The sequence below is a fragment of the Kogia breviceps genome, chromosome 17, assembly GCF_026419965.1.
Source record: "Kogia breviceps isolate mKogBre1 chromosome 17, mKogBre1 haplotype 1, whole genome shotgun sequence".
Classification (NCBI taxonomy): domain Eukaryota; kingdom Metazoa; phylum Chordata; class Mammalia; order Artiodactyla; family Physeteridae; genus Kogia; species Kogia breviceps.
The window spans coordinates 8,508,327-8,534,511 of record NC_081326.1 but is presented as its reverse complement, the minus strand read 5'-3'; the positions used below and the strand labels follow the sequence as shown (position 1 = coordinate 8,534,511).

The 26,185-nt window shown below is 41.0% G+C and overlaps 2 protein-coding genes across 5 annotated transcripts in view; one reads left to right on the top strand and one right to left on the bottom strand.

The window, feature by feature from the left end:
• Positions 1-26,185, top strand: part of GGH (gamma-glutamyl hydrolase) — a 105,550-nt gene that overhangs the window by 47,030 nt on the left and 32,335 nt on the right. The window lies entirely within an intron of this gene.
• NKAIN3 (sodium/potassium transporting ATPase interacting 3) overlaps positions 2,376-26,185 on the bottom strand; it is a 520,118-nt gene continuing 496,308 nt past the window's right edge. Inside the window, exon 6 of one of the 4 annotated variants that reach the window (XM_067017479.1) lies at positions 2,376-2,828. In XM_067017479.1, the coding sequence (XP_066873580.1) occupies positions 2,707-2,828 (122 nt within the window). In that variant the 3' untranslated portion in view covers positions 2,376-2,706. Of the gene's footprint in view, positions 2,829-5,198; positions 6,279-17,974; positions 19,108-23,812; positions 23,887-26,185 lie in introns of those variants that run through there. The other 3 variants (XM_067017481.1, XM_059043115.2, XM_067017480.1) reach the window with 3 other exon arrangements.

Genomic DNA, 26,185 nt, shown 5'->3' with positions numbered 1-26,185 from the left:
TCAAAGTTCTCAGAGTATAGAGACCGATTCTGCCTTGTAGATTTGGAATCTTGCACCTAGTAAGTGCTCCATAATTGTAAGTCGAGTGGGTGTTTAGTGGGATAACGCTTGACTTGAGTCTTGAAGATTGAGTAAAATATATCTAGCGTTCAAGACAATATGAGCATTCTACATACTTACAGAAAAGGACTCCCATGAGGAAGCAGGGGAAATGTTTGGACAAAAGCGCGAAAGAGACATGAAAAGGGGAGTAGTAAGAGGCGAGGCTGGTACCGTCGTTTGGGTCAGATAATGGAAGATCTTACACACTAAGCTTAGGAGTTTGGACTTGGTTTTTTATTCTCTTTCACGGTTTTAAGTAGGGTGATAAAACAATGCTCAGATTTGTTATTTTAGAAATATACTGAAAGCAGAGTTCCTAGGGAAAGGTGGAGGGTCTAAGCTCCATTTGGAGGCTGTTAAATTAGAAGATGATGAGGGCCAGAGCTAAGGCAGTGGGATTGGAGAGGAGGGGCTCAGAGATGATATCTGAGTTATTTTCACACATGTGAAAAACAGCAAAAAAAATAAAATTCAACATATGCTTAGAGCAGGGAAAGGATATATGCTAGTCTGTTGTTTAAATTCGTAGCCATGATTAGATTATAGGAATATCTTATCAATACATGATTTCTATGTGTCCAGCCAGGCATAGGAATTCAAATGCCCATTTGAGGGAAAAGGCAATAAGAGTAGCAACTTAAACTTTTCTTCATTTTGCTTGTAAGTCCTTGGGTGCTCTGAGGCTAGACTATATTCCGATTTGTCTTGATAAATAGAAAAGGGGAAAAACTTCTTATGTTTTAGGTTGTTGTGCTTGCATCTCTAAGGGTAGAATATGGATTATACCACTGAAACCAGCCCCCAGTCCCCGCATTTTAAATAAACTTACTTTTAGAATGACAGAAATATTGCAAAAGTAGAGTTCCCATGCGCCCCCTCACCCCTCCTCCTTTTTTTTAGGGATGAACCCACTGTGAGCTGCTATTCAGTTCCAGACAAAATTCATTCACTGTTCTTGGGGAAGCCCGATTTGGGGACAGAAGCCCAGGGCACAGGCTTCAGGCCGGGTGTTGAGTACTCGGCTAAATTGTGTAATAACAGTATTCTCTTAAGTAATCTCTGTGGAGACTACTCTGACGTTAAGGAGATTTTACTCCCTGATTGGGGTGAGGTGAAGGTATTTTTGCTAACCCCACCCAGAAACAGTGCAGAAATCAACAGTGGGCGGGTCTCCCTGGAGGAAGGAGGGAGCTGGTGGGAGTTTAAGAAGGGAGGGGCCTGCAGAGACCACCCCTCCCCCGTGAAGGTGAACTCAGAGCGACTCCAGGCCCGCTGGTACCTGAGATGCACTTAAAAAAAAAAAATTAATTGATTAATTAATTTATTTTTGGCTGTGCTCGGTCTTCACTGCTGCATCTGGGCTTTCTCTAGTTGCGGTGCGCGGGCTTCTCATTGCAGTGGCTTCTCTTGTTGCGGAGCACGGGCTCTAGGTGCGCGGGCTTCAGTAGTTGTGGCATGTGGCCTCAGTAGCTGCGGCTCACGGGCTCTAGAGCGCAGGCTCAGTAGTTGTGGCGCACGGGCTTAGTTGCTCCGCGGCACGTGGGATCTTCCCAGACCAGGGCTCGAACCCATGTCCCCTGCATTGGCAGGTGGGTTCTTAACCACTGTGCCACCAGGAAAATCCCTGAGATGCACTTTTAAGCTTTTCCTTTCTGGGATGGAATCTCCTTATTTATCATCAAAACTTAGTAAAATTTGTTACAAGGGTTTGTTTCAGCTTTGCTTGGGAAATAAAAAGAGAGCCTGAGTTCCTGCTTTGGAGAGAGGTTGCCTGGAGTGGACTGCAGGGGTAGGAGGTTATAAGAAAGTTAGAGTCACTGGCAGAGCGGCCCAGAGCAGCTGTCTGCAGGGAGCCCACCCGAGTATCACCTGCGTGGATTGGAGGAACATTTGAACACTCCCCAGAGATAGAGGCTCAGAAATTCGTGAAGAGATTGGTTTCCTATAGTCATGTAGCCTGAGATGTAACTTTTATTTGTGTATGAAAGAGGGCTTTTCTAATTTTACTATAATAAATACACATTGGAATGGGGAAAAAAACATTAAAAACAGTAGTCATCTTTTACTTCAATGTACATTTTTATTCGTAATTGAAAAGAATAGTCTATTATACTGCTAATTTATTGTAAGTGTACCCAAAGTAAAAGGTCCATAGAGACATAAAAAAATGTATGCAGTTTCTATTAAATAACACTTTCTGGTCGCTTTAGAATATGAGTATAATATACAGATATTATATGCACAAAAAATGTAAAAAGGAACTGTGAAAACAAGTCTTGTTACCAGTTTGTATAAGAAAAAAAGACATTCCTTTTTCACAGGCTACCAACATCGTATAGGATGGTTCCTAACAGAATTCGACTTTTTCGGTTGATTCACTGGTAACTCAGGTATGTGTAAGAAAAGAAGTTAATATAACAGTGAAGTCACTACACAGCATTACGGGGCAGTAGAAATTCATACTGGTACAAAATATTATTCAAGATTTTTACATGAAGTTGTAGTGTTGAGATTGAGACACATCTTGGTTGGCAAGTAATGTAAGAATCGTTCAAGATTGAAAGTTCTGTTTAAAATGACATTTGTTAGTAAAAATGTTAAAGGTTAAAAACACGTAGAATTACACGGGCCATGTCCTTCTGTCCTCTTACCAGTAGATCCTTGCCTTTGTAGAGTGAAATGCTTTAGGTACTTCCAATATTTTCCATAAGATGGCAGAGTTGATACTAAAAATGTGAGAGCAAACTTACTTTCATTCTGTTGGTCACAGTGACAAAAAGACTTAGAGGCATTCTCACCATTTAAATACTGCTACCCCGCTTTCAATAAATAATAATAGCAATATTGAGTTTGTTAGAAACAATACCAAAGAAATCATTACACGTCGTGTAATCCCGGCAACTTATGCCATCTTGCATAGGGATTGCTTTCATCATCTCACTGCTCCTTTACCGAGTCCCCTTACGTGTCTGCTCTGGGTTTTATTTGAAAGGGATCCATCAAACTAGACCAGGGGTCCCCACCCCCCAGGCTGCGGACTGGTCCTGGTCCACGGCCCGCTCGGAACCGGGCCACACAGCGGGAGGGGGGCCGGCAGGCCAGCGAGCAAAGCTTCAGCTGCCGCCCCCGCATCACTCCCCATCGCTCGCGTCAGTGCCTGAACCATCTCCCCCCAACGCCACCCACGACCCGTGCGTGGAAAAACTGTCTTCCACGAAACCGGCCTGCGGTGCCTGAAAGGTTGGGGACCTTGGGACCAGACCGTGTGCGCCCCCCGCGGGTCCTGAGGTGGAACAAGAAAATGTCTGTTGGTAATGACGTGAGTGAGTAGTGGCCACGCTTGCTTTCGGCTGCGAGGAGATTTACGTGTGAATCCAGAGGCCCTTCGGACTTGCTTTGGCTTGTCTGGGAATTTGTTACTCAGGTCCTGAGCGGTAGGGGCTTCATTTTGTCCATTTGCCCTCTCAGCCAGAGTCACAACAGAAAAGATGGTTTGGCCAGATGGACGGGGCAGCCTCTGGCCTAGCGAGACCACCTGGGTATCATAGAGTGAACAGATGTCATTTCTAGAGGCCAAACCCAAGGAAAGCAACTTATCGACCACCTGAAAGCTGCCAAGATTTCTCCTGTAAACTTCTCAGGGCAAAGGTGTGTATTTGATTTGTTTTTGTCACTCCCTAGCCTCTGGCACAAAGTAGATGCTCACTGCTCGCTGAGTCACTGGGAGAGAGAGGGAGGTTGTGAGTGGGCCCTCCTTCCTCCTCCTGGGGTCGCTGGGGCCCAGAATCTGGAGGAAGGAAGGCCCTAGGCGCTCCCTTCAGGGCCTGGCTTGTACAGAGCAACAGGTTCGGGGTGATGAGGTCAATAGTCCTCTTCACAACCGACTGTGAGCTCCTTGTGGGCAAACCCCTTATAGCTCTAGTGCCTGCCCAGCCCCTCACACACAGCAGGCGCTGAGCAGGGTGTTTTGAAAGGAAGCAGCGGCAGCTGTAGCTAGACACCGGGTTGGGGGGATGCTGGCACACAGTGAGGCTTCAAGGTGGTCATTTAATCCCGTCTCCCTGGAGGAGCTGGTGTACCAAACGCTAGTGTGGCCACGACCTGCACAGAAACTTCAAGACCAGTAGTATCTTCTGGATATTGTCCGGTTTACACATCAAAGTGCAAATCAGACTTATCCATGAATGAAGAAGTAACTACACATTCTAGTTTGCTGTAAGCTGCTATTATCAGGAAAGAAGAGATTTCTTTTCATAGAGCGCTGATAGGCCAAGAATGCGCCAGGAAGAAGTTTGTTTTTGCAAACGGAGGAGGAGGGTAACGCTTCCCATGGAAAAAGCATGCTGCACTCATGCTTGCCGCAAAGGCTTCCCTTGTCTGTGAAACATACCAGGACTTTGATATCTTTGCAGCTGAAAAAATCAGAGCATTCTACTAGAAGAGATAATTTGGCAACTACAAGATAGAGAAAAATTTATCAAAGGGGAAAATTCCAGAGAACTAATACCCAAAACCACAATGTTGAAAATCTATTCATTATCCACCCCCCACACCAGACAGCATCTGACTAGAACATGACTCCTATTCAGAATATTCAGGGAATGTCTTTGCTATTACTGATGCTTTAACTTTCAAAATACCTAAGCGTCTTTATTTTAATCATTTTGGATGGTTAGATTTCCACAGTCAATTTTATGCACCCAGTTATTTAAGAAGAGCTTATTCACCACAGGGCCAATGTATAAAGTTGTGCAGGTTATACAGGGCACAGCAATGCCACATTTAGAGGGTTTCCATTTTAATGATAGACACTGAAGATCTGGACGGTTATCTGAAAATGTTTCTAATAGATGATGAAGTGTCTAATTTAAATAAAAATCGATAATTTAATTTTAGGACAAATGAAAGGACCGTATCTTGATTAAGGGGTCCCTGTTCCTAATTTACAGTAAATGTTTTTATTGATAATCTGGATTTATCATTATATGAGTAAAATGCTGTCCTTTGAAGCAATACAGTGTTACCCACAGGCTCTACAAAGTGTATTCATTCTCACCTTAAATGTCTCCAGACAACTGTGCTATAGATTTTTTTTTTTTTTTTTTTTTTTTTTGCGGTATGTGGGCCTCTCACTATTGTGGCCTCTCCCGTTGCGGGGCACAGGCTCCGGACGCGCAGGTGCAGCGGCCACGGCTCACGGGCCCAGCCGCTCCGCGGCACATGGGATCCTCCCGGACCGGGGCGCGAACCCGCGTCCCCCGCATCGGCAGGCGGACTCTCAACCCCTGCGCCACCAGGGAAGCCCTGTGCTATAGATTTTTATATTAGTTTTCTTTCCTTGTTCTTTTAGTTAGGGAGAGTATGTTAAATTTTTGAAAGTATTCCTTTCTAATTTTCTGCTTTTCAGTCTGTCATGTGATTGACAATAATATCATTAAGATCATTAGAATTGTGTGCAAATTAAGAGTTAATAGGGTTTAAACAGAGGGTTGAAGAACTTTTCTATGGGAAAAACTCAGAGGAGTTTCAGAGTGTGGACTTTATAACATTTATTGGGATAGTCAAAGACCTTTTCTGTTTGTTCCTTGGTTCTCAGTTCTGTTGTGGGTAGAGGTTGCCAGGAAGCAGAGTTCTTGTCGCCTATAAGGGAGTCTCAGAAAAGTTTGAAAGGTAAGCACAACTGAGAAGACAATGTTTTCTTGTCTTTCTACCTACAATGGCAGAAATTCCTTAGTGTTTTCAGATTGGGAAGGTCTCAGGGGGAGTTCTCACCTATACATTTCTACCATGGGGTGAGAAATAACTTTATTATTCGGAAAGAGGATAAAACATGCATTTAGAAAATTAATACTTTCCACTTCAGATGTTTCCCCTAAGGACTTAGAAGTATTTTGATGTGTTAACACCCAAATTCCCTTTGAGTTATACAGGAGGAAATTGGAATATCTCTGTCTTTATGAGAAAATGAGACGTAGCCTTATTACATTGTCACCAATGCTAATAATACCCTGTGCCGTTAGCATCCATCATACAGCATCTTAGATTTGCAGGGAAACTTTAATGAAAACGCTCCACTTTCTTAAGAGGTTTTAACGATCATGTGGCCCCATATTTACAGATATGGAAATGTGAAGATCAGGTAGAATAAAATCAAGGAGGGTTGACGGCCATGGGCCCTGAAACAAAAGAGGAAAGAATAAAACAGATCAGAAGTCCTCCTTCTTGACCCTCCCCCGAAACATCCTTCTAGACAAAGATTAATGGGACCAATGTGACTCAGGCTCAGAACTTTAGAGCCAAGTCTTTGCAGGCCTAGAGCACGAACAGAACTTTCCAGAGGGTCAAGCAATTTTGATTTCTGGGTGAACTTTAGATATTTGAGTAATGAATGGCTTTTCTCTGTGATGTTAAAAAAAAAATCCAAAGATCAATCAGTTGATTTTTTTTCTTAATTCACCACACTAAACAAGTGGTTTAAAAATAATAAATAAAATGGAATTAACGAACTTTGCTTGCCCTATAAAAACAAGTTAAGCACGCCAGGTGAATTGCCCCACATTCCATTCTCTAAAATTACTTAACTTGGTGCTCTATAGATTATATTTTGCTTTAAAATGTTTAGCACAGGAAACGAACTTTCTTATTTCGAGTGATGGCAAAAACGAAAAGCTATAGAAGGACCTAAATAAATATTTAGAGGTATTGGTTGAATAAATGGGTTAAATGGGACAGTTTAGAATAATAAACACCCTGGACAATGCAAAGAGGAGTCCGCACAACACCATGCAAGTTATGAGGAGGGAAGAGGAAAGCGAATTACCACTCACACACAGAATACTCTAGTTGTACCATCATGATCTGAGTGCATGCAGTAGGAATGTTGCAATGGTGAGGCTCTTGATTTCACTTGACATAGGAGACCCAAGAAAACTGTTTTGTAAAAGTGCATTCAATGAGTGCTGTTTTCGGTTTAAAAGAGATTTAAGATAACAGAAGTGCAAGAGAGCAATTCCCTGTAATAAAAAAAAAAAAGAGGTTTAAAAGAAATGAAATTATGTGAGGCAGTTACAAGATGACTTGAAGCAATTATTTACAAAATCACTTCCTCAGGAACAAAAGTCTTGAGAAGAGACTGATTATCTGGTAATTAATAGCAAACTATCTGCTGGCTGACAAGAAAGCATGTGAAGGCTCGACTGGAGCAGATAGAAGTATGTTTAAATCACGAGTCGAGAAAGAAGAAGGCAGGAAGGACTGAGCTGTTCTGTCTTTTAGGAAGCAAAGAGCAGTGATCTGAGGTCTGCGATGGTTTTTTTGTCCTGAGAAGACAAAGTGGCAAGAGGTAAGCCCGCTGGACAGGACTTTCTGATCCTTAGATCCAGGAGGAGGGAAGGGGGAGAGGGAGGGGCCACCAGCAGGAAGCCAGGTGAAAACAATCATAAGATTGCAGTCAACAGCCAAGGGATGGGTCAGTCCAGACTCGGCCACCAAATGTAGAGCAAAGAAGGCTGGACCCAAAGCTTGCCCAGCAGACCCACGGGACGAGGGACAAGCCTTTGCAGCTACCAGCCTCTGTCTCCTCATCTCTGAACCAAGCAAAGCAATTGTTGAGGTCCTTTCAACACTACAATCTTGCAGAGAAGGAACACATTGTCCCAGGAATCTTCCTTCTTTTAATTCTCGCTCCGAAAAATAATGTTACACTACTTATCCTTCAGGGAAATGGGCTACAATGGTGCATTTTAACAATGTGATTTTAGAAAAGGATGTACTTAGTGAAGTTTGTGTATAGATGTGTGTGTACAGCGTGGATAAGTCACCCAGTCTTATCTCAATGATCAGTGTCAGCTGCCAGATTTGCAGGCACAAGGTGCGAGGAGAATATAACCAACACTTTTCAGTGATGAAAATCACTTCATGGGATATTGTTTAATGAGTAAGAACTGGAAGGTTTCTATCTCTGTTGCTCTGGCTCTGTCTCCCTTACACTCACTCACACACACACACACACACACACACACACACACACACACACACACTCACTCTCTCTCTCACAAAGCCTAGGAGGAATATATGATAAAATCTGATTATAAAAGCAGGTTACGATTTCCCTCAATTGTATGTTTTCTTAGAGAAACGTACTATCAAGTAGTTTAAAATACACCCTCCCCTCCGTATCCACGGGTTTCCACATCCGCGGATCTGGGGTGTTGGTCGGGGGAGGTGACTGTTTTCATTGTTTGCGTCGCTTTTTTTAAAGGAGCATTGAGCATGGAGGATTTTGGTTTCCGTGAGGGCTCCCAGAACCAATTTCTCATGGATACAAAGGGACGACTGTACTCATTTGTCTCTAGCCAATATTATGTTCTTAAAGAAAAACAGGTGAAAGGAAACACAAGTCTAACTTTTACTGAGAGAAAATAACAGAAAAGGACCATATACTTCTCACTTGAAAGTCCTTCCCCACCTCCCTAAGCACTGATGTCCATACATATTTGTTGAATTGAATGAAAGGAAAATAATGACACTACTGATCAATTCAGAAGAGTTAAAGAGCTATGACCACAGAAGAATTAATGTACTTTTGTAGCAGAACAGTGAGAACCAAGCAATACATTAGATTGGTTCTTGAATTTTCAGTTCAATTTTCAGAGAAGGAAAGTTAAAATATACTCTGCAGAATTATGAGAAACATTAGTATCTTGTGTCATAGATTTACAGTTTTCTTTCTAAAAAGAAAGGCAGAAAGATGAGGTAGAAATTCTCATTTCACAGAGGTGATAATCAATTCCTCACAGTATTGAAGAATATATGTATTTTTGTATAATGTATTATAATTAAATAAAAACATTATTCCAAAAAATCATGCCCACTAGTTTGAACCTTGTGGCAGAGACTGCTAAGCATTCTTCAATATACATTTCCCTTTCTTACTAAGAAATGGAGCCCCTAAATTTTAGATGGGTACAAGGCCACCATGAATAAAGACTACAATTTCCAGCTTTCCTTGAAACTAAATTGGGGGTGAACAAGTAGTGTGTGCAACTTGTAAGACACATCCTTAAATGAAAGAAGCACCCTTCTCTGTCCCTTTTTCCTCCTTTTTAGCTGGAATACACAAGCAATGGCCGGAACTTTGGCAGCCATCTTGAGAATGGCAGGACACACACATAGTGAAGCAAGACAGAAGGAGCCTGGGTCCCTGTCTCTAGGGAACCCAAATCCACCTCTTTGCTATCTCCAGAATTTTGAAATATGAAGAGACATAGACCTGTATCTTATTTAAGCCACTGTCATTTTTTCTGTTCTGTCACTTGTAGGTAACTCTAATCCTAATGAATATAGACTGGCAACGTTGTCTTCCAAAGCAAGTCTATGAGAATAACTAGATAGATTATTGGTTTCTTCAAACTGTTTTTAAAAACTTAACTCTGGAGAGCAAAGGAAAAGCATGCCCTAAATGGAAAATGGTCCGATGTTTTCAGTTACTCAAAGAAACAAGAACAATAACCCCAAATTAAGGATTGATATGTCCAAATCCAAGTTAGGTAGTATATTTCAAATTTGAATTCTTCCCTCCTTCCTCCCTCCCTCCTCTTCCTTCTCTTTTTTTCCTCCTTTCCTCCCTCCTTTCTTTCCTTCCTCTCTTATTTCTCCTTTTTCTTTTTACTTAATTTAGTTCTCAGGTTCAAGCCAAAGCATACTTTGGATTCTTCAGATATTTCATTAAAAATGTTTAGTATTTAATGTGCTACTTGCTCTTTATATGCTTGCAAGTCTAAGAAAGATGATTCACTTATCACCCGACACCAAACTTTTCTACAAATATCAATATTTAAGAAGCTTTTCCTACCTTCTAGAAATGGCATTTTTTCCTTAGCTCTCAATAAAGAAATTAAACTTTTTCAGGATGAAAAGAGAAATGCTGCCCACAAATTTTTTGAATTTTTTGAGAATTCTGTTTTTTGAAGAATTCTTTATTAATAAATACATTCTTCTAATATTTAAGATATATCTGCTCCCTTTCTGCACTACACACTATGCAGTTACATGAGTGGTGATTCCCTGTATTAGCTTAACTTTTGGGCATAATATCCTTGAGTTATGGGCCTATTTATCACGAATATTTGAGCAGCGTTCATAGACTATCAGTCAAAGATTACAGATGACTCTTAAATGGGAGGAAACAAGAAAAACAGACATTCAAGGTTTCTGAGTTTGAAAAGATCAATTATTGGTATTGTTTCCTACTTAATTCAGCTATCCATTGAAAGCAACTACTACCTTGGGCTAAAAGGTCAAGTCAGAACCTTTGAATTCTAATCAACTGTAAAAGTTCTCCTAGTTACCTACTACAGCAACTCAGAAATGATAGGCAAGTATTTCCTTCAAGAAATAATTAGCCAGAATGTTTACACCATAGTGAATCCACATTTGGGGACACTATACATTTTAAAATTAGGTATAAAATGAAGATCTGTTTCTTCTTGGCAAGATTCCTTTCTAATTTGCAAAGATTGAAAAGAGCAATTTTGGTTTTCACTTGCTTCTCAATTTAGCAGTCACGATGGTTCTCTCCAGATTTGCAACGTACGTTTCAGCTGATGTTGATGAGGACGAATTCCTCTCAATCACGAGCGTCCCAGCCGTTAAGTTAGACAGATGGCAGCCCTGCCATCATTTGTTAGATCCAGCCTCTTGAAGCTGGCTGCTTCCCTTATTTAGGGCTAAAGGAAATAGCAAGGCCTATTTTTTTCTGGAGGAAAAAAGAAAGAAGGGTGCTGGGCAGGATGTCAAGTTATCTTCAAAACAGGTGAGGCAACAGCCCCTCAGCTTGGAGTGATACGGGCCTAAGTTTTTGTTTCGGGGACACATACCCTCACACTCTGTGGCAGGTGGAAGGCTAAGATACTTGTGGATGTACGAGCTTGGAGCTTTTCCTAAGAGACGTTCTCGATTTCTCCAATCTAGGCTGTTCCACACCCCAGTCTGTATTCTGTCCCTTGGGAATTCTCTAACTAACCCTCTGAACCACTGTAATTCCATTGCTTAACTTTTGCTGCTTTGAAGGTAATCCCAGCTGCCTGTGGCTTCACACACTTTTCTTATCTCTAAGAAAAGTCACTGACCGAGACAGAAGACACAGCCAGGGGCAGGGTTGGGCAGGGTTCACAAGGCACAATGCCGGGAGGGTTCAAAGAGGGAAAAAACCTGTGGTTTTGACTTTCCTGTCTCCATTCCAGTCAGCACTAGGGGCTCAAGGGCACTGGGGGGCCCATCTCCAGCTTCATCGGGACAACTTCTGAGGAGAGCGCTTGAACCTGGAGTTGGACCATCTTTTAGGATGAGGAGATCATAGCAAGTGAATACAGGCTAAATATACGCGTTGCTCTGACCAGACACACACTTGAATACAGAGAAGCCAAGATGCAGCAAGAGTGTAGATACAGTGAACGTGTTTTTGTCGAAAACCCGGCTGCGTGATGCACGGTGCGGCGTGCATTCCCTAGAACAGGAGGCAAGGGCTGCAAAACCTGGAAACGCTCACTTCTAAGAGGCAGCGAGCTGGACAGTGCTGCGGTGGAATCACCCAGATCAGGGGGTGGCTGCTGAGTGTTACTGCACAAGGCTACGCTTCTTTTCATCCCTTGGTCTTAAGTAAGCATCTAAAGACTGGCCAGGAAGAGGAGGGGCAGGGAGGGGCCCAGTGGGAGGGAGAGCGGATGGGAGACCTATCTGACTTGTTTCTGATGAATGGCAAACTTCCTGAACTTTAGAATTACCATTATGGATCGCTGGGATTGGGGATTGAAACAGTTATAACTTAAATGAAGAAAGATTAAAAACTAAAAACACACATACCATATTAAGTAGTTGCCTATATCGAATATCCATAGAAAGATCACTAATGTGAGGGTTTCCTCCTCAAATCTGCAGTTAGACAAGATCTAGGACTCTGCAGTGCATTGTAGAAGTATGTTCAAGTTTATATGAAGGCAAGACAGCAACACTAGTTACTGTGGTACTGTTTTGTGTACTAGGGGGGAGCGAGAAGATGGCGGAAGAGTAAGACGCGGGGATCGCCTTCCTCCTCACAGAGACATCAGAAATACATCTACACGTGGAACTGCTCCTATAGAACACCCACCGAACGCTGGCAGAAGACCTCAGACCTCCCAAAAGCCGTGTGGATTAAAGGCTCTTGGCACTCCAGCCAGGTGTCAAGGCTGTGTCTCTGAGGTGGGAGAACTAACCTCAGGACACTGGTCCACAAGAGACCTCTCAGCTCCACGTAATATCAAACGGCGAAAATCTCCCAGAGATCTCCATCTCAACACCAAGACCCAGCTTCACTCAAGGACCAGCAACGAACAGTGCTGGACACCCTATGCCCAACAAAGAGCAAGACAGGTCTACAGCCCCATCCATTAGCAGAGAGGCTGCCTAGAATCACAGTAAGGCTACCGACATCCCCATACACGCCACCAGACGTGGACCTGCCCACCAGGGAGATGGGATCCAGCCTCATCCACCAGAACAGGGGCACTGGTCCCCCCAACCAGGAAACCTGCTCAACCCACTGAACCAACCTCAGCCACTGGGGACAGCCACCAAAAATAGATAGAACTACGAACCTGCAGCCTGCAAAAGGGAGACCCCAAACACAGTAAGATAAGCAAAATGAGAAGACAGAAAAACACACAGCAGATGAAGGAACAAGATAAAAACACACCAGACCTAACAAATGAAGAGGTAATAGCCAGTCTACCTGAAAGAGAATTCAGAATAATGATAGTAAAGATGATTCAAAATCTTGGAAATAGAATAGACAAATTGCAAGAAACAGTTAACAAGGACCTAGAAGAAATAAAGAGGAAGCAAGTAACGATGAGCAACACAATAAATGAAATGAAAAATACTCTAGATGGGATCAGTAGCAGAATAACTGAGGCAGAAGGACGGATAAGTGACCTGGAAGATAAAATAGTGGAAATAACTACTGCAGAGCAGAAGAAAGAAAAAAGAATGAAAAGAACTGAGGACAGTCTCAGAGACCTCTGGGACAACATTAAACGCACCAACATTCGAATCATAGGGGTCCCAGAAGAAGAAGAGAAAAAGAAAGGGACTGAGAAAATATTTGAAGAGATTATAGTTGAAAACTTCCCTAATATAGGAAAGGAAATAATCAATCAAGTCCAGGAAGCACAGAGAGTCCCATACAGGATAAACCCAAGGATAAACACGCTGAGACACATAATAATCAAACTGTCAAAAATTAAATACAAAGAAAACATATTAAAAGCAGCAAGGGAAAAACAACAAATAACACACAAGGGAATCCCCATAAGGCTAACATCTGATCTTTCAGCAGAAACTCTACAAGCCAGAAGGGAGTGGCAGGACATATTTAAAGTGATGAAGGAAAAAAACCTACAACCAAGATTACTCTACCCAGCAAGGATCTCATTCAGATTTGATGGAGAAATTAAAACCTTTACAGACAAGCAAAAGCTGAGAGAGTTCAGCACCACCAAACCAGTTTTACAACAAATGCTAAAGGAACTTCTCTAAGCAAGAAACATAAGAGAAGGAAACGACTGAGAAGAACAACCCGAAACAATTAAGTAAATGGTAATAGGAACGCACATATCAATAATTACCTTAAATGTAAATGGATTAAATGCTCCCACCAAAAGACACAGACTGGCTGAATGGATACAAAACCAGGATCCATATATATGCTGTCTACAAGAGACCCACTTCAGACCTAGGGACACTTACAGGCTGAAAGTGAGGGGATGGAAAAAGATATTCCATGCAAATGGAAATCAGAAGAAAGCTGGAGTAGCAATTCTCATATCAGACAAAATAGACTTTAAAATAAAAACTATTACAAGAGACAAAGAAGGACACTACATAATGATCAAGGGATCGATCCATGAAGAAGATATAACAATTGTAAATATTTATGCACCCAACATAGGAGCACCTCAATACATAAGGCAAATACTAACAGCCATAAAAGGGGAAATCGACAGTAACACAATCATAGTAGGGGACTTTAACACCCCACTGTCACCAATGGACAGATCATCCAAAATGAAAATAAATAAGGAAACACAAGCTTTAAATGATACATTATACAAGATGGATTTACTTGATATTTATAGGACATTCCATCCAAAAACAACAGAATACACATTTTTCTCAAGTGCCCATGGAACATTCTCCAGGATAGATCATATCTTGGGTCACAAATCTAGCCTTGGTAAATTTAAGAAAATTGAAATCATATCAAGTATCTTTTCTGACCACAACGCTATGAGACTAGATATCAATTACAGGAAAAGATCTGTAAAAAATACAAACACATGGAGGCTAAACAATACACTACTTAATAACGAAGTGATCACTGAAGAAATCAAAGAGGAAATCAAAAAGTACTTAGAAACAAATGACAATGGAGACATGACGACCCAAAACCTATGGGATACAACAAAAGCAGTTCTAAGAGGGAAGTTTATAGCAATACAATCATACCTTAAGAAACAGGAAGCACCTCGAATAAACAACTTAACTTTGTACCTAAAGCAACTAGAGAAGGAAGAACAAAAAAACCCCAAATTTAGCAGAAGGAAAGAAATCATAAAGATCAGATCAGAAATAAATGAAAAAGAAATGAAGGAAACAATAGCAAAGATCAATAAAAGTAAAAGCTGGTTCTTTGAGAAGATAAATAAAATTGATAAACCATTAGCCAGACTCATCAAGAAAAAAAGGGAGAAGACTCAAATCAATAGAATTAGAAATGAAAAAGGAGAAGTAACAACTGACACTGCAGAAATACAAAAGATTATTAGAGATTACTACAAGCAACTCTATGCCAATAAAATGGACAACCTGGAAGAAATGGACAAATTCTTAGAAATGCACAACCTGCCGAGACTGAACCAGGAAGAAATAGAAAATATGAACAGACCAATCACAAGCACTGAAATTGAAACTGTGATTAAAAATCGTCCAACAAACAAAAGCCCAGGACCAGATGGCTTCACAGGCGAATTCTATCAAACATTTAGAGAAGAGCTAACACCTATTCTTCTCAAACTCTTCCAAAAGATAGCAGAGGGAGGAACACTCCCAAACTCATTCTATGAGGCCACCATCACCCTGATACCAAAACCAGACAAAGACGTCACAAAGAAAGAAAACTATAGGCCAGTATCACTGATGAACATAGGTGCAAAAATCCTCAACAAAATACTAGCAAACAGAATCCAACAGCACATTAAAAGGATCATACACCATGATCAAGTGGGGTTTATTCCAGGAATGCAAGGATTCTTCAATATAAGCAAATCAATCAATGTGATACACCATATCAACAAACTGAAGGAGAAAAACCATATGATCATCTCAATAGATGCAGAGAAAGCTTTTGACAAAATTCAACACCATTTATGATAAAAACCCTGCAGAAAGTAGGCATAGAGGGAAGTTTCCTCAATATAATAAAGGCCACATATGACAAACCCACAGCCAGCATTGTTCTCAATGGTGAAAAATTGAAACCATTTCCACTAAGATCAGGAACAAGTCAAGGTTGCCCACTCTCACCACTACTATTCAACCTAGTTTTGGAAGTTCTAGCCACAGCAATTAGAGAAAATAAAGAAATAAAAGGAATCCAAATAGGAAAAGAAGTAGTAAAGCTGTCACTGTTTGCAGATGACATGATACTATACATAGAGAATACTAAGGATGCTACCAGAAAACTACTAGAACTAATCAATGAATTTGGTAAAGTAGCAGGATACAAAATTAATGCACAGAAATCTCTGGCATTCTTATACACTAATGATGAAAAATCTGAGAATGAAATTAAGAAAACACTCCCATTTACCACTCCAACAAAAAGATTAAAATACCTAGGAATAAACCTACCTAAGGAGACAAAAGACTTGTATGCAGAAAACTATAAGACACTGATGAAAGAAATTAAAGATGATACAAATAGGTGGAGAAATATACCATGTTCTTGGATTGGAAGAATCAACATAGTGAAAATGACTCTATTACCCAAAGCAATCTACAGATTCAATGCAATCCCTATCAAATTACCACTGGCATTTTTTTTTTACAGAACTAGAACAAAGAATTTCACAATTTGTATGGAAACACAAAAGACCCCGAATAGCCAAAGCAATCTTGAGAACGAAAAATGGAGCTGGAGGAATCAGGCTCCCTGACTTCAGACTATACTACAAGGCCACAGTAATCAAGACAGTATGGTACTGGCACAAAAACAGAAATATAGATCAATGGAACAGGATAGAAAGCCCAGAGATAAACCCACACACATATGGTCACCTTATCTTTGATAAAGGAGGGAAGGAAACACAGTGGAGAAAAGACAGCCTCTTCAATAAGTGGTGCCGGGAAAACTGGACAGCTACCTGTAGAAGTATGAAATTAGAACACTCCCTAACACCACACACAAAAATAAACTCAAAATGGGTTAAAGGCCTAAATGTAAGGCCAGACAATATCAAACTCTTAGAGGAAAACATAGGCAGAACACTCTATGACATCAATTACAGCAAGATCCTTTCTGACCCATTTCCTAGAGAAATGGTAATAAAACCAAAAATAAACAAATGGGATCTAATGAAACTTAAAAGCTTTTGCACAGCAAAGGATACCATAAACAAGACCAAAAGACAACCCTCAGAAAGGGAGAAAATATTTGCAAATGAAGCAACTGACAAAGGATTAATATCCAAAATTTATAAGCAACTCATGCAGCTCAATAACAAAAAAACAAAGAACCCAATCCAAAAATGGGCAGAAGAACTAAATAGACATTTCTCCAAAGAAGATATACAGATAGCCAACAAACACATGAAAGAATGCTCAATATCATTAATCATTAGAGAAATGCAAATCAAAACTACAATGAGATATCATCTCACACCGGCCAGATTGGCCATCATCAAATCTCTAGAAACAATAAATGCTGGAGAGGGTGTGGAGAAAAGGGAACACTCTTGCACTGTTGGTGGGAATGTAAAATGATACAGCCACTATGGAGACCAGTATGGCGGTTCCTTAAAAAACTACAAATAGAACTACCATATGACCCAGCAATCCCACTACTGGGCATATACCCTGAGAAAACCATAATTCAAAAAGAGTCATGTACCAAAATGTTTATTGCAGCTCTGTTTACGATAGCCAGGACATGGAAGCAACCTAAGTGTCCATCGACAGATGAATGGATAAGGAAGATGTGGCACATATATACAATGGAATATTACTCAGCCATAAAAAGAAATGAAACTGAGTTATTTGTAATGAGGTGGATAGACCTGGAATCTGTCATACAGAGTGAAGTAAGTCAGAAGGATAAAAACAAATACCGTATGCTAACACATATACATGGAATCTAAAAAAAAAAAAATGTCATGAAGAGATTAGTGGTAGGATGGGAATAAAACACAGACCTACTAGAGCATGGACTTGAGGATATGGGGAGGGGGAAGGGTAAGCTGTGATGATGTGAGAGAGTGGCAGGGACATATACACACTACCACATGTAAATTAGATAGCTAGTGGGAAGCTGCAGCACAGCACAGGGAGTTCACCTCTGTGCTTTGTGACCACCTAGAGGGGTGGGATAGGGAGGGTGGGAGGGAGGGTGACACAAGAGGGAAGAGATATGGGAACATATGTATCTGTATAACTGATTCACTTTGTTGTAAAGGAGAAACTAACACACTACTGTAAAACAGTTATACTCAAACAAAGATGTTAAAAAAAAAAAAAAAAGATAAAAAAAAAATACTGCATGTATACACAATTTCGGGCCCTATAGGAAGCCTCATCTTTGTTGTTCCACAAAGTGAGCAAAGCTTATTTTGATACAGGGAATAATAATTGAAAGATATGAAGGAAAAAACTGTGATATGTTTTCAACAGTCCTTTTCCCATGGAATATTGTTTCCCATAGTACTTTCTTGGTTCTTGGGATGGGGTAGGGGAAAGAAAAGGTGATTCAGAACAAATATAAACATCTTCTTTAGAAGTATTACAGAGACTTCCACACTATTTTAATACTTTTTGAAATATCTTAAGAGCAACATTCCTGATCACAGGTTTATGGTTGTGATTTCTGTCCCATGAACCTATAAGCTGTATATTTAGGTCTGACGCCAGTGTCAGGACTGGGATAGAGGGTAGAAAATCTGAACCTCAGAGATACCAGATTCCCTCCAAATGGGAAAGGTGTTCTACTGGTCATTTCACTCTTTCATACGCCCATGATATATATTTTTTCAGAACATAGGAAGGATAAGATATCATGCATACATCTGAACATTTAGATTGCCATAATATGATACTGGGTTTTGGAAAGTTGAGAACAAAGGAGGACTCTCTGTTTTGTCTGTGGTGTTGAAAAACTGCTCTGTACTCAGTCTGCAAGCCCCATCCACCATCTGTACCCATTTATCAGCTGTCACCGCATCTAACTTCCTGCCGAGGAGCCCCGGGTAACATCCACTATGAGAGCTCCCATCAGGCCTGAGCCTACCACAGTCAGCAATGGCAACTTGACATCTCAACTACACAAGCCCACGCTTCTCCTGGAACTGACGGTGGAAGGCTTTCACAGAATGTTTTTCATGTTGCATGGCTCACATTAAATATTGTTAAAAGATTAAACACCAGTTTTGGGGTACAATTTACAAGTATTCATATAAGAAGGAAATGACTAAAAAATCACCCCCCCGAGCACCTACAACTCATCTAGCGAACAAGGCTAATAACACATAGGCTGTGCCTGGAGAAGTCTGTGATTCGTGGGAAAGCGGGGAGGTGCAGTCCATCCTCTGGAAGAAAGTGAGACGTGTCAGTGCAGAGAGGTGCTGTCATTGGTGCTTTGCTTCCTAAGTCAAGCTCAGCAGCCGCATTTTCAGAGTCAGAGTCATTACTTATTTCGACCTGAAACAGAAAGGATGAGGTGCTTTAAAAGACTTCAAAATTGAAAACTAAATTTCCTTTTTATTCATCCAGGCTCTTCCGAAGGCAAAATGTGCCTTGTGTCGTCTCTGTCCGTGGCTGTAGCAATACACAAGCAAAACACCTGGGCTCCCTGCTTTTCAGATCAGGGCGGGGCAAGCAGGTGTAAACGTCAGAGGGGAGGACTTGTGGTTTCCTGGGAAAGACGCGCCAGCCGTGTCAATTTGGCTAGGCCATAGTACCCAGATATTTGGTCAAACACCAGTCTAAAAGTCACTGTGAAGGTATCTTTCTTCTTCTTTTTTTTTTTTTTTTTTTTTTTTTTTTTTAGAAGAGATTAACCTTTAAATCAATAGACTGAGTAAAGTAGACTCCCTCCGTGATGTGGGTGAGTCATGTTCAGTCAGTCGGAAGGCATTAAGAGAAAAGACTGAGGTCCCCGGAGGAAGAAGGAATTCTGCCTCCAGACCGCCTTTGGACTCCAGATGCAATGTCAACTCTTCCTGGGCCTCTTGTCTGCCCGCCTACCCTGCAGGTTTGGACTTGCCTGCCCCATGATCACATGAGCGGATTTCTTAAAATCTCTCTCTCGCCACACACACACCCTGCTGGTGCTGTTTCTCTGGAATACGCATTCTCATCTCCAGTCATCCTTGTCTCCACACATTTGACAAAGACCGTACGCCTTCCTGACTCCATGCCGGGCGGTAAAGCCTTTGGAAGGTGAGGGCTTTGGCTCTAGCATCCTCGTACAGTATCAGCCTCAACACAGTGTCTGCTATACCGCTGGCACCTAAGAAGTATTTGTTGGATACTTTGTTTCTCTCTTGTGAAAAGTCTTAGCTGAGCCAAACCTATTCATCTCTGAGGTTCAGTTGAGATCTCTTCTCCTCCGTGAAGATTCCACTTCTCCCTCAGCGGTGTTGTCTTCTCATCCTGCTAATGGCAACTCGTATGCTGTCAGCTGGACCCCATGTATAGCGAATGGCTTTCAGCTTCACAACTAATTGTGCACTGTTTCACTCAGGTATGTAAGTTTTTTCCTGCCAACTAAATTATAAGCAGGTCGCCAGTGGAGATGGTGTTTCATACTTATTTTATATCCCCATCCGGCAATTCTCTTCCATTAACTCAGTTCAATGACTCTATGGCTCGGAATGGACTTTTTCGTCATAATTTGAAAGAGCTGAAAAAAACGTTCAACTTCCCAGTTTCACTTTTTGGAAGCCACTCTTTTCCCTGTAAATTCTGTTCCCTCCTCACCCCTTTGGGACGGGAGCCCTGCAGTTCTCTCCTTATCACTTATTATGCTTTCTCTGCTCTCCTATTTCTCTACATTCTGAAAGACGTAGCCCAAATGTCTAGCCCTTTGACCCCACTGAGTTGAACAAGGATTTAAATGGAAAGATAAAGATATGAGATTATAATGGTGGGATTTTTATAGTTTTATATAACCTTTTAGTCTGAAGGAAGATTCAAGTTGTGGAAGTTTATTCATCCGTCCAACAGGTGACTCTTCTAGAATGGGATAAGGCAGCAGGGGAAGGCGTTTGCTTTCTTTGTTAGTGATAGTATTGGTGGGCGTCGGGGGAACGTCTAGGTACCCACTACATTTATCTTTCATGTCACCTCTACTTATAGCTACTATTTTCTGCTTTGGGGCTTTAGCAACATGGATTGGAAAAGCTGCGACGTAGGCTGAGCCTGTCCCTACGATGCCAGGTAGGAATGCTGGAGTGTTACTTCAGGCGTCGGAAAATACGTCTGCAAGGAGTTTTCTAAGACAATGAAGCAACTGTGAGAGGAGGCATTGAAAGGAAAGCCTATTGACCACTCTGCCTTAGGTTTTATTAGCAGATGGATTTTTTGGTTTGTTTTGTTTTTTTGTTTTTTTGTGTGGTACACACGCCTCTCACTGTTGTGGCCTCTCCCGCTGCGGAGCACAGGCTCCGGACGCGCAGGCGCAGCGGCCACGGCTCACGGGCCCAGCCGCTCCGCGGCACGTGGGATCCTCCCGGACCGGGGCACGAACCCGCGTCCCCTGCATCGGCAGGCGGACTCCCAACCACTGCGCCACCAGGGAAGCCCTAACAGATGGATTTTTAAAAGTCAAACATACACACACAGAAGTAAAGAGAATGGTATTATGAATCCCTATGTTCTCACCATCCAGCTTCAACTAAAATAAAAATTATTTAACTAAGTTTCATGTAGTCACCACAACTTTATTATTTATTTGTTGACTAGAGTATTAAAAGCAAATCCTAGATGCCATGTCTTGTGTGTCACTCATTGGTACATTTCAGTGATGATTCCCTAACTCGGTGGTTGTTCCTAGCCAGGGACATTTACCAGCTGTTTGCCACAATTTGGCCTTGCATGTGTGTGTGTGTGTGTGTGTGTGTCCACCCGCTCTGTGTGTGTGTGTGTGTGTGTGTGTGTGTGTCCACCCGCTACTGGTGTCTAGTGGGCAGAGGCCAAGGATGTTGCTAAACATCCCGAAATGTAGAGCAGAAACTCTGCTCAACTGATAAAAATTTTTCTTCTTTTGTTAAAACCTATTTATTAGCATATCTATCAAAATAGGCAGCAGTTCCTTAATATCATTTACTATCCAGTCCATATTTGCATTTCCCCAATTGTCTAAAAGCATCTCTTTACAGTTGGTTTGTTGAAACCAGAATCCAAACAAGGTAAACACACTGTATTTGACTAGTATGTCTCTTAAATCCCTTTTAAATTGTAAGTCCCCCCTCCCCCTTTTCTTCATTTGCCCTGTACTATTTCCCACATTCTAGAGTGGCTGATTGCTTCCCTGTGGTAAGATTTAACTTACTGTGTTATTCTTTTTTTTTTTTTTTTTTTTTGCGGTACACGGGCCTCTCACTGTTGTGGCCTCTCCCGTTGCGGAGCACAGGCTCCGGACGCGCAGGCTCAGCGGCCACGGCTCACGGGCCCAGCCGCTCCGCGGCATGTGGGATCCTCCCGGACCGGGGCACGAACCCGTGTCTCCTGCATCGGCAGGCGGACTCTCAACCACTGCGCCACCAGGGAAGCCCCAATTGCCATTTTTTAATAACCTCCCCTAATAGTAAGATCTTTCTGACATCTGACCAACATCTTTCATATTGCAATTTATCTGCTTTGTTATTTTTTTCCACAGGGGAGATGAAAGACATCATTCATCATCCTCTTTTCACATAACAAATATATAGAAGACTCTCTAAGTCACTGCTAGGCATTGTTTCAGTTCTTTTCTCACTTCCAGTTGCTCTGATCACCTTTGTTATTGTCACAATCCCTGCCAAGTTTCCCACATCCACAGATGCCCACTCTGGAGTCCATCATTTATGAGCACTCAGTAGCATGAGTAATGAGGTGACGGCTGCTTGGTCCGGGAACGTTATATGGGTGAATGTTTTCCCAGATTAGGTTGGCTTTAAGAAATCAACGTTTATTTAAACATCTATCATGTGACAGGCACAGTGCTGATTTGTGTGGCCTGTGAACTCTGTTTCCTTCAGCTCATTCTGCTAGAATCAAAGTAATTCCACATGGGGAGGTAGAGGAGCCAGTGCAGGTTTCTCAGGGCTTCCATCCCCAGAGAAGCTGGGGAAGGGATTGCAGATTTGGGCAGGAACCACTGTGGCAAAGAGGCAGCTGATGAAGACTTCCATGCGTGGTTCTTACACCCGTGACCGTTGTCCAAATTTCCTCTGTCTCCATGAAATTACAGAGCACTGGGCCAAGAGAATCGGAAGGTTCTCTGAGCAAGTCCACAATGTCATGTTGAGGGAAAGACCCCAGCTCCATCACTGACCACTGGAGAAACTTTGGGAAGGTGGTCTATCATCTATGAACCTCAGGCTCCTTATTTATAGAACGGACTACTAATTAGTACATTACAGTATTTTCATGAGGATGAAGTAAGATAATATACGCCAAGTGCACATGATATCTATTATTTTATACAGTTGTCTATTTGCTACTTAGAGTTTTCTAGGAATGGAGTCATGGTATCTATTTCCTTGTTTTCTAGTATTTTATCAATCAAGTGGCCATGACTCCTTCCCTTATACTCAACTGAAATCTGTCCAGTTGGAGGTGTTTCTGTTGTAGTTGTTGACTTCCTTCCGGTTAGTCAAATATTTGAGTACTAGGCACAGTCATGGATGCTTTACATGCTCTACATGCTTTACGGATGCTCTACATACGTTACCCCATTGAATCCATCCTCCCTCCTCCACCTGTGAAACTCTAGTCCAGGCGACAGAACCAAGTCTCAGAGACTTCAAGGGGGGCCCCTGGGACCACACAGATAGAGCCTGGATCCCAACCTAGTCTTTCTTCCCTCTTCCCTCTGCTATGTTGCCCCCAAGACACACATTAAGTTTCTCTTTTGTAGCCTAAATCATCCCTTTTTCCCCTTCAATTTGGCAATCAACTACTAATAAGAAAAATAAAATAAAACTATCATTTTAGAAACATAAACCATGGTACCGACTTCAAATCCTTTTTGGAATGAACAACAATAATGAGAATGCTGGGTTACACGTGAAAGGTGTGTTTCAAGTATGAGTGGAAAATTAAACCAGTGATTAGTAGTGGTAGGTCCAAATTATTTCAGGTTTGGTTAGTTTTGGCCAAGTTAGAAGGATTAATATTTTCCATCTCATCACACCTTTACTTACAGGTGAACAGGCTTTAACTCAACATGGTCCTGGTAGGAGGAGTGTGCATCAAGTCCGCCTATGAAATCAACTGAAAATACAACACAGCCCAATATGAATAAATGTGCAAACTCATATAATACTAGCTGATTTTAAAAGAACACTAAAAATAATATTAACAAAAATATCTGCCTATCACAAAAATGGAAGAATGTGTATTGAAGATAAAGACTGTTCAAAATATTACCAGTGGTCAAAAAATGGGGAAATTTTAAGAAACACACATAGAACTTGGGATCTTAGGGACTGAAAAATCACAGTTGTTACTGGCTTTAGTGAAAAATGAAGTAACATTAAATAACATTAGATTTTAAATAATGTGTTTGTCCTTAGGCATATAGATATGCCCTTTCCCGCTATACATCAAAAGATATCTTTTCTTCTTGTTGCCAGAATCCATTTTTTTCCTTAAGAATATTTATTGCATCATTAGAAAGACCTTTGAGAAGTCACAAAATCTATGTCCTTGCCTTCTGTCCTCAAGACGTTTCTGACAAATAAGCACCTGCATTTTGTTAGGTCCCCTAATTTTCTTTCCTTTTTTGGCCATGCCACGCAGGCTCTTAGCTTTCCGACCAGGGATCGAACCCATGCCGCCAGCATTAGGAGCACAGAGTCAACCTCTGGGCCTAAGCACCTGCATTTTGCAGAGAAGGTTTCGACTTCTCTCTGGTGGTGTGGTACTTGCCTCACAGTCTGTATAGAATCACTATTTTTGGTAATATTCTTTCTAATTTCTTTCTGTTTTGATCAAAGCCTCAATCTTTCTTTTCCAAACCTAATGTCTACAGCTAATCTTAGTTCATTTCTCCTGTTGTTGTTTTTTTTTTTTTTGTCATTGTCCATTAAAAATATTAATTAGGTCATACCAAGCTCTGGTTATACTACAGCACTCTAACATTAACAGGTATGTGGGCATATAGGAACCCTGAACTCTGTGTCTGTGTGTTTAGGTACACAGCATGTGAATATTATATTATATCCTCCACTCAAGACAGGCATGCTAGTGAACTGTGATTTAGAGAGAGATGAATTAGCCGAGAAGTTCTAGTGAAGTCTTGACCTACCCTGACTTGCTCTATCCTTCCACTGCCACTGAAGGAGGTGAGGTGAAGTTTCACCAGATCACTGTGTAGACATGAGCTTTGGAGTCCTCTGGGGCTCACAACAACCAGGTGACAAGGGACCATCTCCAGGTAGTACCCCTGGAGACCAGAGGAGACTGAGGCCCATCCTTTCCCTACCAAGTCACCTAGGTTACCTGGATACAACCTCAAGGAGAGAAGCAGTGAGAGGGGAGTCAATGTGAGACACTAAAAAGATTTTCCCAGAGAGAACGAGCAGTGCCTAAAGGGCCCATTTAGTCAGACTGGATTAAGTTTTTATTCGATTAGATATTTAATCAAATATCAACTCCCTTACCTTGTTGACCAATGGGTAGGAATTTAGAAGAAAGATCACTCGATCAATTAAGATCGTTGACTAAAAGTTGAATGATCCTACAATTTACAGGGCACTTTTGGAAGTTAAAGGGGGGGTTAAAATAAACAAAAGTATAAATATATACATTTGTGAATAAAATTATTCAATTGAAAAATTATATTCAAAATAAAATTATTTATAAAAATAAAGATTAAAAATGAATACCTGTATTCATTAAAGCAAAATAGAAAAGAAAACTTCTTTACATTTATCGTTTGAAAGTTAAAATGGAACATGAACAGAATGATTCTTTTTGGTATATATTCATGTACTGCCATGAATCTACTCCTTAGCCCATCTCTGTCTCTAATATACCAAATCACTGATATTTGGGGGAAAAATATATACATAATATATAGTTTTTTCAATATGGTTTTATTATTTTCATAAATTTATTTACAATCTTATTCAAAATTTCTTTTTATGATTAGTGAATTTGAAATTGTTGATACCTTAATTGACTGTAAATCACAGTATTTTTTTTTACTCTATTTGCTTTATTGTTTGCTGTTTCTCTCCCATATACATCTAGATCGACATGTATTCACACATACACACACAAATAATATAATAATTCAAGAGTAAGTTACTTGCATAAAGCCTTTCACCCCCAAATATTTCAGTGAGCATTTCCTCTAAATGATAATATTCTCTTACATTTACACAGTAGAGTTTTCAACTTCAGGAAATTTAATATTGATACCATATTTTTATCCAAGCAAACAAGCATATGCCAATTTTTTAGTTGACCTAATAATTTCCTATGTAGCATTAACTATTTTAACTGTGGAAATATCTTCCGTATAGGTGCTGCTAAAGGCCAAGCAAGTTTGCTAAAGAGAGGACAG